The sequence below is a fragment of the Culex quinquefasciatus genome, chromosome 1 (genome assembly GCF_015732765.1).
Source record: "Culex quinquefasciatus strain JHB chromosome 1, VPISU_Cqui_1.0_pri_paternal, whole genome shotgun sequence".
Lineage (NCBI taxonomy): Eukaryota > Metazoa > Arthropoda > Insecta > Diptera > Culicidae > Culex > Culex quinquefasciatus.
In genome coordinates this window covers 90,595,909-90,608,851 of record NC_051861.1, presented here as the reverse complement: position 1 = coordinate 90,608,851, position 12,943 = coordinate 90,595,909, and the positions used below count along the sequence as shown (strand labels likewise).

The 12,943-nt window shown below is 35.0% G+C and overlaps 1 protein-coding gene across 5 annotated transcripts in view; it reads right to left on the bottom strand.

Annotated features, from left to right (window-relative positions):
• LOC6052025 (proton channel OtopLc) overlaps nt 1-12,943 on the bottom strand; it is a 130,404-nt gene that overhangs the window by 64,508 nt on the left and 52,953 nt on the right. For 4 of the 5 annotated variants that reach the window (XM_038249627.1, XM_038249628.1, XM_038249629.1 and 1 more), the window contains exons 2-4: nt 11,947-12,262; nt 3,358-3,572; nt 3,194-3,250 (exon numbers count right to left, since the gene is read on the bottom strand). In XM_038249627.1, the coding sequence (XP_038105555.1) occupies nt 3,194-3,250; nt 3,358-3,572; nt 11,947-12,183 (509 nt within the window). In that variant the 5' untranslated portion in view covers nt 12,184-12,262. The remainder of the gene's footprint in view (nt 1-3,193; nt 3,251-3,357; nt 3,573-11,946; nt 12,263-12,943) is intronic. The other variant, XM_038249630.1, reaches the window with a different exon arrangement.

Sequence of the window (12,943 nt, the reverse complement as noted above, 5' to 3'; positions counted from 1 at the left end):
TGGGGTGATTGGTCATTATAATTAAATAATGGCATCAGTAGTGCGGTGCCTGTGTGGACGCTCAGTCCTGTTTTTTCGTGTTATTTTCCGTCTCTTTTATGTCGCTGTTCGAGTGCATGGGATTGGTCATTATAATTAAATAATGGCATCAGTAGTGCGGTGCCTGTGTGGACGCTCAGTCCTGTTTTTTCGTGTTATTTTCCATCTCTTTTGTGTTGCTGTTCGAGTGCATGGGGTGATTGGTCATTATAATTAAATAATGGCATCAGTAGTGCGGTGCCTGTGTGGACGCTCAGTCCTGTTTTTTCGTGTTATTTTCCGTCTCTTTTATGTCGCTGTTCGAGTGCATGGGATTGGTCATTATAATTAAATAATGGAATCAGTAGTGCGGTGCCTGTGTGGACGCGCAGTCCTGTTTTTTCGTGTTATTTTCCATCTCTTTGGTGTCGCTATTTGTGTACATGGGGTGATTGGATTTCTTCTGATTCGTGTTGTTTTCATCTCTTTTGTGTCGTTGTTTGTGTGCATGGGGTGATTGGTCTTCTTCTTCTTCTTCTTCTTCTTCTTCTTCTTCTTTTTTCTTTATTTTTAGTTCGCGCGTTCGTTGGCCAATGAGTTTATTTTTGTTCTCTTTACATAGTTTTCGATAGAAACGATCCGAATTCTTTTTTTTTCGAGACAAGCAAGTCGTATTGCTGGATTAAGTCCTTTCTATATCATCGATGATCGGAAGGCACGCCGACGAATATGATTTAAGGCTGATTATATAAAATCATTTTAATGAATAAAGCCCTTCTTACATCACCGTTGATCGGAAGGCACGCCGACGAAGAATTTCTGGAGGATCGCGGTCGAATTAATACTATATTTAAAATTCTAGATAGCTATCTTTCGGATTCGATTGTGAGTAGCGGGACTTCGCGGTTACTATGCAACGTATTTTTTGGAGTCTTTTTATATTTTAAATTTATATGTCCTTCTTTTATCATCGTTGATAGGAAGGTACGCCGCCGGTTAAGTTCGTTGAAGTTATTGTTTTAATTTCATCACAATCGGTTACGTGGTGTCCTGTTTTCTTTTCGTTTATATTCGTTGATCGTAATAATTTATTCCAACTGGCAGCTTTAGTATTAACTCATCTACTATTTTTGACATTTGCTCGCGTTATCTTAATTGTACCAACAGTAAAAATATACTGATAAGTCCAGCCCATAGCACTACCGCTCGGTTGGCACGCGTTCGATTAAAACAAACTTTTTAAATGATCAATTATCTATCTTTCCGCAGCCGGCTGCCTAAGATTTAAAATTTTCAACCGATAAACAAAATGCTCATGGTCACATCACTGCCACTCGTGAATCCTGACCTCATACCCATCTACTAACCCCCTCAAAACTCATGTGATACTTTGTCGGAGAAGCAGTCGATTGGGCGGTCTCTATCACTCAAGTATCGGACTAACATTCCCATCCACTTCCCCGTGACCCTACCACTGGTCGTGGCCGGCGCCGGTATTGATCAGCATGATAGGGGCCTTTGAGAAGTTGCGAAGCGAGGAAAGATAGCACCCACTTATCTTCCACGGCTCGTGGATGTAACTTCTGGAGGTCCTGGTCAATAACGGAGTAGCAACTGCGGGTGGGCACCTATGCTTATGCTTATGCTTATGCTTAAAAATATATGGACAAAATAATGATGCAAAATGCCTTCTTTGGGCATACCGAAGGCACCAAAAAGGTTCAGCCGGATTAAAAATTACAGAAAAAATCGAATGACCGAAATCTCAGAGAATTGCTCATCTGACATTATTTTTTCTAATCCACTGCCATATTGCACCATGACATTTTAACACTATTTTAAATCAACCACATTGTTGAGAACAGTTTTAAGAACATTTTTTTTTTTGAAAAAAGTATTAATTTTGGTGCAATACAAGCAGAGATAGGCGCAAGTTTGTAAAAAAGTTACTTTTTCCAAAAAAATTGGAATTAATTTACATTCAAACGATAAACATTCATTTTCAGGTTCAAGAACTGATTTCCCAATAAAATTTATTTAAAAAACCATCCCCACGAAAACGTGACCTTCATCTCACTTCCGCAAAGTTCAATGCCACGTGCCGGAACGACCCTTTGTCGATGATTTTTTGCCAGTAAGTGTGGGAAGGTTCAAGTCACAAATAAATCAAACACAGTCCCGCCACTGCGTCCACATTTATCTACAAGTCCGAGGCACATGTGGTGATTTCATTAGTCGCGTTCCCTCTCTAATGGGCATTATTCCCATTGTGTGCATTTTGTACTGCCTAGGGACGGAACCCCTCCGTGATATTTTTCTCAAAAGCAAAGTGCAATTGCAGTTTTCATGATATGAGAGGGGAGAAGAAAAAAGGGGTCGCTCGTTTTCGGCGGTGTGCGTCTCAGCTGGAGAGATTAATTGGGAATTTTACGCCATTCGCCGACAGGACTGATTGGTGAAGGGTTAATTTAATGTGGCGTTTGGGTTATTAGAATGGGGAAACGAATTGTTTTGCGGAATTAACCGGCCTGATTTTGATGAATTAGAACTTATTCATGAATATTTTACAAATTTACAAACCATGTAAGTTAAGTTTTACTAAATTGGTTGTTAAACAAAAAAAAATCAAACTTTTTTAAAATAAATCGAGTTTATGAAACACCGTGGGAAAACCTAAAACAAATCAACAAAAAATGAATTATATCTAAATCGCTACTTCCGAATCAACTGACCAATCAATGACCCGATGAGAAAAGTCACAACAAAAAAAAGTTAAAAAAAAACTCTGAATTTAAATGACACATCGAGATAAAGTGCAGTTCATCTCTTGCAAGTGTATGATGATGCTGATGCTGTATGGCAATGATCGCGCACTCGCTAATGAATTGTTGCTTTTTTGCTAAACAGCATAATGAAGCGGTAGAGTTTCGTTGTAGTGCCATGAAGATGAGATGAGTTGCATAACAATGACCCCCACCACAAATGACTGATGGAATGACTATCAGCTGAGCTGAACCGATGACAGTGTGACTGCTCATGTGGGGTGATAATAGATCTTTGAGAAGATGACGCAAAGTTTTCTGTGCTCTGACTGATAATCTCTAGGTGTCTCTAGAAGACCTGCGACTAAAAACTAACTTCATTCCACTATTGTTTGTTAACACAAAGATCTAACCTTAAACGCCTTAAATGACGCTTCGCCCTTTTGGCAGTGACGGGTTCCCAAAATATGCTTTTCCATTGATCGGTTTGAAACAAAAATAAAATACATAAAATTATCTCCCAACCGCCCACCGCGCCCCTAGCGGACACTAGCGCAAACAGTTCCACTTCACTTACTTGGCATTCTTTGGCTTGCGGCCCTCGATTATCTTGCGGATGTGGGACCGCAGGTGGATTCCCGCGTCGTCCGAGTCGGTGACGGTGGAACCGAACGCGTCGTGCTCGTCGCAATCGTCATCGTCGTCGTCGTCGTCGGTCGTTCCGTTGCAAGGCACTAGCGGTGTTTTGTGGTGGGTCGGCGTCGTGTGCGACCCGAATCCGTCCGGGTTGAGCTGGAAATTCGGTGGAGAATGGGAATACTATTATTGTTCATTAGAGTTTTATTATGGTTAAGCTTTTAGAATCGTTTAATAAAGAACTGAATGTCAATGAGGAAAAACGCAACTGTCTAAGATTTTGTAATTTTCCATTTTTTTATTGAGCAAATATTCACATAAAAAGGAAATCAATGTGGCCACACCTCAATAATATATAAAAGGTTGTTAGAAGCAACTCCTCCTTACATCTGAACTTTCGAAAGAATTGAGTTCGAAAAAATCGAGAAATTTATTCAGCGGGTGATTTGAAGAAAAAAAAATAATAGTATAATAATAAAATAAGCTCTAAAACATGCAATATAATCATAATTCCGACGTCCTTTTTCATAGAGGTTACTATCCACAAACTCACACGAATTCAGAAAAAGTAGCCCGACCCTTCTTCAATTTCCATGAAACTTTGCTCGCTGGGGTAATTTTGGTTCCTGATCAGGAATCCGAGGTTCATTTTTGGATATCTCGTGACGGTGACCCTTATGTACGATTCCTTTCAAGTTTCTGGATTTTTACTAAGGCACTTTTTTCAAAACCGTGAGGAGATAGAATTTTTTTGTCGAAAGGACTTTCATGGACGCCCAATTTGATGGCGTACCCAAAATTCCGAAAACACATATTTAATATAAAAAAAAATATCAAAAAAAAACCAGCGAGGATTTATTTCTCTTGGAACATTTTATATTAATTTAAAATAACGGGTTTTTTTTGTAAATTTATAGGGTTGTTCGAATGTTCTAAAGTTCTTCAAAGTTCCCTTCTGGATTTGATTGCTTAGTAAAGGGAAGGTAGTGTATCGCCACAAGCTGGACCTTACCATGACACCTTAAGGAAGGCGACATTCCATATGTTAACATTAAATAACATGTTAAAATTATGTTCAGAAATAGCCACTGAATCCGCATTAAAATGCGGCCCCGATACTTTTCATGAGTCCAGGGAAAAACTAACTGTTGCTTCAGCAAATTTCACAACCTTTTGAACTTTTTTGTGGCTACCCTCAAAAAATTCTTATAAATGATAAGATCACGACTAACATTTCAAAAAGATAAATAAGCATTTAAAAAAAATATAATAAATAATTTTCAAACGTTTCTCAACAAAAAATCGAAATGAATGTAAAAAACACAAAACATGTGTTCCAACAATTGAAAAGGTAGATGTAAATATTTTTCAGTACAGTCATCCCACATATTCGGAACGGTTTCCAGATCGGCCAATGTTCAAAAAATCATAGCAAATCGATAATTGAACTTAATGATTCGCTTTTACCTTCATTTGAAAGCTTTTCTTGCGATCTTTTGAATGCTGTATCGAACATCTGAAAATTTTAACTATTATATGAAGTTTTTGAAGAATTACTTTGACCCTTGAAATCCACAAATTCGGAACACTTTTTTCTTACGAATGTAAACAAACTTTGGATCTCTCCAGGAGTACATATTTATTATCAAATAATGACTTCACACACTGAAACCAATGAAACTCAAGCTTAGTGATGTCTTATACATGGTTTGAAAACTTTTTTTGTGAAAATATCAGTTAAATTCAGGTGTTCCACAATTGTGGGAGGCACAATAACATCCCACAATTATGAAACAGGCCATTTGGAGGCAGTGTTTTGCTGCTCTGGACAAAATAGTCTTGAAATGAAGTTTTTGTTCAAAAGTATTACTTTACTAGTGAAATAGCAAGATAATGTCCAAATGAAGGTTCTAAAAATAGTAGGGTCGACAGAAAAGCTACTTTTGGCATGCTATTGACAAATTATCATAAAAGTGTTCCGAATTTGTGGGTGTTCCGAATATGTGGGATGACTGTAGCTCATGTTTTGGAAATTTGTGAATTTTCAATGTACTGTACAGTCGTGCCTCGGTTTAGCACCGCATATGGGGGATGCAAAACCGAGGCGTGCATAACCGAGGCACAGAGCTTATGGGATTTTGGCTATATGGGAGACATTGGCTATAATCGTACGAACAATCATGCAAACATCAGAAAATTATAGTGTTTTGGAATCGGGATGATGTCAGCTATCCATTAAAATTATTATTCCATGAAAGTTTTAACAAAAATACGTAATTTTCCTGTATTTCGAAAATGCATATTTTTTCTCTAAAGAAACCAAAAATTTATTGTTATTGCAATATGGGTATCAAATGATCAGGTTTTTTTTCATACATTTTGGATGTAACAATAACATTTTTAGAAAATACTCAAAATTTTCACAAAACTACGTATTTTCGAAAAAAATACTCAAAATTTCAATTTTTACAATATAGGTATCAAACGATCGGGTTTTTTCATACATTTCGAATGTAATAACAACATTTTTAGAAAACACTCAAAATTTTAACAAAACTACGTATTTTTGAAAAAATACTCAAAATTTCAATTTTTACAATACGGGTATCAAACGATCGGGATTTTTTCATACATTACGAATGTAATAACAACATTTTTAGAAAATACTCAACATTTTCATAAAACTACGATTTAAAAAAAAGTACTCAAAATTTCCGTTTTTACAATGTGGGCATCAAACGATCGGGATTTTTTCATACATTTCGAATGTAACAACAACATTTTTAGAAAATACTCAAAATTTTTACAAAACTACGTATTTTCGAAAAAATACACAAATTTTTCGTTATCACAATGTGGGTATCAAACGATCGGAATTTTTTCATACATTCCGAATGTAATAACAACATTTTTAAGAAAATACTCAAAATTTTCACAAAACTACGAATTTTTGCAAAAAAAAGTGCTCAAAATTTTCTTTTTTACTATATGCGTATCAAACGATCGGGATTTTTTCATACATTTCGAAAGTTATTAAAAAAATGAAAATACTCAAAGTTTTCACAAAACTACGTATTTTTGAAAAAAAAATACTCAAAATTTGTGTTTTTACAAGAGGTATCAAATGTTCGGGATTTTTTTATACATTTCAAAAATTATAACACAAATTTGTGGAAATACCCAAATTTTCACAAAACTACGTTTTTTCGAAAAAAAATTCCCCAAATTTCAGTTTTTTACAATATGAGTATCACATGGTTGAGATTTTTTCATTAATTGTTACTTTGTATCGTCATGTGTCCGATTTTTCTAAGGGACGACGGGACTTGAACCCGCAACCACCTCATTAGTACTGAGACGCACCGCCAATTGCCAATTGTAGTGCTACGTGTGACAGTTTGGTATCTATTCCAGCCTGAAAACAGTATATTTAGATCGCTTTGTGTTCATTTGGTATCGTGATCATCGTCTTCTCCTTCTGACAAAATCCGCTGAGCAGGAATATTGAGACTATGCATCAATTTAATTTAAAAGGTCATATTGTAAAAAAAGAAATTTTGAGTATTTTTTTCGAAAATACGTAGTTTTGTGAAAATTTTGAGTAGTTTCTAAAAATGTTGTTATTACATTCGAAATGAATGAAAAAATCCCAATCGTTTGATACCCATGTTTTAAAAATTAAAATTTTGAGTATTTTTTTTCGAAATTACGTAGTTTTGTGAAAATTTTGAGTATTTTCAAAAAATATTGTTATTACACTCGAAATGTATGAAAAAACCCCGATCGTTTGATACCCACATTGTAAAAACGGAAATTTTGAGTACTTTTTTTCAAAAAATCGTAGTTTTGTGAAAATTTTGAGTATTTTCTAAAATTGTTGTTATTATATTCGAAATGTATGAAAAAATCCCGATCGTTTGATACCCATATTGTAACAATTGAAATTTTGAGTATTTTTTCGAAAATACGTAGTTTTGTGAAAATTTTGAGTATTTTCTAAAATTATTAAAATTATTATTATTGTTACATCCAAAATGAATGAAAAAAACCTGATCATTTGGTACATATATTGCAATAACAATATATTTTTGGTTTCTTTAGAGAAAAAAATATGCATTTTCAAAATACAGGAAAAATACGTATTTTTGTGAAAATTTTCATGAAATAAAAATTTTAATGGATAACTGACATCATCCCGATTCCAAAACACTATAATTTTTTGATGTTTGCTTGATTATTCATAGAATTATAGCCAATGTCTCCCATATAGCCAAAATCCCATAAGCTCTGTGCTTCAGTTAAGCACTGGGCCGTGCTTAACCGAGGCAGCTGAACGGTGCAAAACCGGGGCAGTGCAAAACCGAGGCGTGCAAAACCGAGGCATGGCTGTACAGATTTTTTGCTGAACTTAAATACATATTTTAAAATTTTGTATTGCAAGAAAACTGTACTGGTAGATTTCGCATTTCAAGACATAATTTTTATTGAAATATTAAGACATAAGTTAGCAATTTGAACTTTAATATTTTTTATTTCGGTCAAAAGCGAGAAAATTTTTTTGTAAAATATTTGCATGGGCCAGCATTAAAAAATATTAATCATAATTAGACAATAATCTTTGTACGATTAAATCAGGTCGATGCAAATATCTTTTGAATTTAGGAAAAATATTTGCATAAAATTATATTATTCTTGAAAAATATTTTTATTTTCTTCTGATAAAAGCTGTAATGCAATAAAATTACATTAAAAAAAAACTTGAAAAATCCTTATCCGGACATCATTTATGCGTTTCCAAGAAAAATGTTTTTATTTAACTTTTCAAAATAAACGATTTTTTCGAAAACCTTTTCTGTCCATAATCTCATGCTTATCGCACGTACGATTTATACCTTTGAAATTATTTGGATCATCTCACCAGTTTCGATCAAAACTAGACATAATCGTCCCTTTAAGTTTAAATATTAAAAATACTTCCAGAGTTTCCACAACTTCTACTTGTCAATAAATATTTTTGAACTGTATTGATAACAAAATTCTAACAAAGTTGAACAATAATGTCAAACAATAATGCTTTTATTCTATTTTATTAGTTTAGTGGAAAATAGAAATCGACCAATAAATTTTCAATGGTAAATGAAATTATTTTCTTATTTTTTTAAGATTTTATTTTCACAAGGGGAATTATGCAATAACCTTAAAAAATGTGGGTAATTCTCTACCAACTCACACGAAATCGGGAAAAGTTGCCCCGACCCCTCTTCGATTTGCATGAAACTTTGTCCCTGATCACGAATCCGAGGTCCGTTTTTTGATGTCTCGTGACGGAGGGGCGGTACGACCCCTTCCATTTTTGAACATGCAAAAAAAGAGGTGTTTTTCAATCATTTGCAGCCTGAAACGGCGATGAGATAGAAATTTGGTGTCAAAGGGACTTTTATGTAAAATTAGACGCCCGATTTGATGCCGTACTCAGAATTCCGAAAAAAATATATTTTTCATCGAAAAAAAAAAACACTAAAAAAGTTTTAAAAGATCTTCCATTTTTTGTTACTTGCCTGTAAAATTTTTTGGAACATGTCATTTATGGGTAGAGGTGGGCAAAACCGCTCTTTTTTAGGAGCCGCTCATTTTCGTTCGCTCTTAAAAAAGAGCCGCTCTTTGAACCGGCTCTTTCGCTCTTTTTTCAAAATTTAAATGAATACGTTTTTTTCAAGAATCGTGTGATTTTATAAGTTATTTCACATTGGACTTTTATAAATTTGGCCATACCAAATATTTTTGAAGTTTATGTCCCTCAACTCTGGCCAAAGTCATAAAAAAGATAATAGCAAGACATTTTAATGAAAAAAGAGTTTAAAAATGCATTTTGCACATCCCCATTAGGTTCATTAGTTTTCAAAATATCGAAGTATTGATGAACTTTTTTTAAACCGAAATGCTTTTTAATTTGTTTTTAGTGGATAAGATTTCTATTTTCATTAAAATTTGAACGTTTTTTACTTTAATGAACTATCAGTTGCACACTGAAAAGTTTATTTAATTTTGTTTAGAAAATCGTATACTTTTGGGATTAATTTTTATAAGCATTGACATTTTTGAAATTGCATTTTCAATTCTCAAAAACAAATTTAATGTTACATTTTTCGGAAATACAATAAATTATATTTATAACAAAAATCATGCCATATTGAAACGGTTCTTTCACAAAACCGGAGTTTTAAAAAGAACCGCGGTTCTTTTTTTGTGAGCCACGGTTCGTTCGCTCTTTTCAGTGAACCGGCTCTTTGAGCGGTTCGCTCTTTTTTTGCCCATCTCTATTTATGGGAAATTTAATGTACTTTTTGAATCCTCATTGACCCAGAAGGGTCATTTTTTCATCTAGAACAAAAATTTTCATTTTAAAATTTCGTGTTTTTTCTAACTTTGCAGGGTTGTTTTTAAGAGTGTTACAATGTTCTACAAAGTTGTAGAGCAGACAATTACAAAAAAAATGACATATAGACATAAGGGGTTTGCTTATAAACATCAGGAGTTATCGCGATTTTACGAAAAAAAAGTTTTGAAAAAGTAACTTTTTGCGTTTCTCTTTGTTTCGTCGTCCGTGTCTGTCGCGGGTGACCATGAACGGCCATGATCGATGACGACCAACTTTTTCAAAACTTTTTATTCGTAAAATCACCCTTTTTTGTACCTACAAAAATCTTTTTCTTGGCATAACTTTTTAAATACTTTACTAAACAAAATAAAATTTAATAGGGTCTTAGGGGACCCCAAAACGAACAGAATAAGGCGGATCCGGCCAAAATCGATTCAATCAGTTCTGAGATAATCGTGTGGAAAAAAATCGTGTCTACACACATCCCCACAGACGTTTGTTCAGTCGATAGGTATACGTGAAGGTATATCTAGGAGGTGTATTTAAGAAGTTCATTTTTCGAGTGATTTGATAGCCTTGCCTCAGTGAGGTGAGGTAGGCAAAAATCTGTAAAGTACTTTTCGATTTCAATTTAAATTTTGCTTCAAAAAATAATGTCAAACTTGTTTTTGCATGAAACTTCGATTTTTTTCCAAAAATTACTATTTTTTTCAAAAATTCATAACTTGGCGGCAGATTTTTTGACCATGTTTCTCTATGGCTCAAAAGTTGTGGATTTTTGTCTCCTAAAACATATTAAAAAATCTCGAAAATTAAAAAATACCTATTTTGGGAAATTGAGTTTTTGTGAAAAAAAAGTTGATTAAAAAATCTGCAATTTTTTTCCGTGTACCTATTTTTTTCTCAAAAGTCCTCAACAATAACTACAAATTTGCCGAAGACACCAAATTGATCCGAAAATTCATTCAATAGTTAAAGCTGTTTGAATATTTACATACCATTTTTGTATGGACAGCAGCCAAAATTGTATGGAGACTTGTATGGGTGAACCAATGACGCAAAATAGCTCATTTGGTCATAGGGAAGGCCCCCATAAAGTTTGAGTCAAATAAAAAAATACAAAAAATAAAAATGGTCGAAATCTGCCGATTTCGTAGAGAGTTGCTCATTTATGTTTTAGGCCTATGAAGGATTGATATAACAATATATTCATTGAAATGAGCAGAAAATTACATTTCAGAGTCTTTGAAATTTGATCCAATAGTTTCTAAGACATCAACTGTTGAGAATCCGATGATTAATGAGTTGACACTGAGGAAATCTCATTTTCACAAAATTTAAAAATGCCACAACTCATCCGATTTGAACATGTCATTTTAAAGGAAATTAATTAAAAGCAAAGCAATCCACTTTAACGACCCCCGGGTCTTTTGTGGGCTCTGTTGCAAGTTTCTGATCATTTCTAGGCGTCCGAAGATTATGTGTGGTGAGTCACCCAAAACCTCTTTTACGCAAATGGACCGACGTTTTACTTCCCCATCCGATAGAAGGCCAGGAGGATAAGGCGGGAATCGAACCCGCGCCCCATAGCAACTAAGGGATCGGTACACAGAAAAAAATAATGTAAATTTGGAAGCTGTAATTTTGGAAGGTTGAATATTACCTCTTTTATGATGTAATTTTACCTCAATTTAGACTGAAAAAGTGACATTACACCAGAAAAGTGGTAAAATTACACATTTTCAGAGGTAAAATTACACCTTTTTTCTGACATAAAAGATGTACTCCTTCCCAGATGTAATATTACCATGATTTTTTTTCTGTGTAGCTGAAGCCGCTAACCACCGCGCCACGAGGCCCGAGGGAAATTAATTGTACTTTTTGAATCTACATTAACCCAGAAGGTTTATTTTTTCGATTGGAACAAAATTTTTCATTTTAAAATTTAGTGGCTTTTCTAACTTTGCTGGGTTATTTTTTTTTTGGGTGTAATAACGTTCTACAAAGTTGTAGAGCAGCCATTGACAAAATTTTGATATATTTATAGGTTTTTCCAAATAGTGAAAAATACAAAAATATAGTTAAATGCATGAGATAGCTCTCATAAAAATTGCAACAAAACCTGTACAAAACTAGTTCTAAAAACCTCACCTTAACCATCGTGCCAATCTGTCGGCTGTCGGGCCGGCTCTCGAGCAGGCAGTCACTTTCGCGATCCATCGGGCTGCCGCCGTTAAAGTGCTGGTCCAGGTTCGTGTTTTCCGGCTTGGCCAGGGGTGGAAAAGCGTTCTTGGCGCTGGTCGTCGTCGTCGTTATCGCAATCGCGCGGCGTGGCGTTGGTCCCAGAAGGCGTTCGTGCATCTCATGCAGGTACGGGCAACGTATCATGCCGGGCTCGAACCACGGGTGAAAACCTGAACACCTCTAGCGTGTGGTGGTGGCGACGGTTGTGGGGGTGGTGGCAGTGCTGGAAAGAAGGAAATTGCAAGAAAACAGGAAGTCTGTTTAGTTCGACGACTCACAATAAAAAGAAGAAAAAAAAAAACGAACCGGAAAGTCAGTGTCAAGCGAAAGAAAAGGGGTTCACAACCTTTGGAATTGAATTCAGGAAAAAATGGGTCCCGTACAGGAGTTGGCCTGAAAGTGTCCCGAATAAGACTATGCCGATGTCAATAACGAAGAGAAAAACGAAACATTTCCCGGTTAATTCCAATGCAACTGAGCGCACACTATGGTGACAGCAAAATCGCAAAAAATCAAACATTATTCCAAAAATGTAGGGGGTTATGTTAAAGACATTACCAATATGACAAAGCACATTCCAGATAATAATAAATAAAATTGTTTAAGATACGACTGTCAAATCAGAGTCGGTGGATTCACTCTTGAGTTAATTGATCTTTCCAACAATGTAATTTCTTGAAAAAGTGTATTTAAATAACTTTTTGATGACGAATGCTTCTCAAAATAAAACAAACATATCCGTTTATTTACATCTCAAGTATGATATCACATTTCCCCACCTTAACTCACACCCCGAAATTCGTCACATGTCCATTTCGGGACACCCGCAAATTTACCGCAAACCATCCATCGAGCTTAAATTACCCGCAAAAAGGAGGGTGCTTGGAATAAATTTGACGGCTAT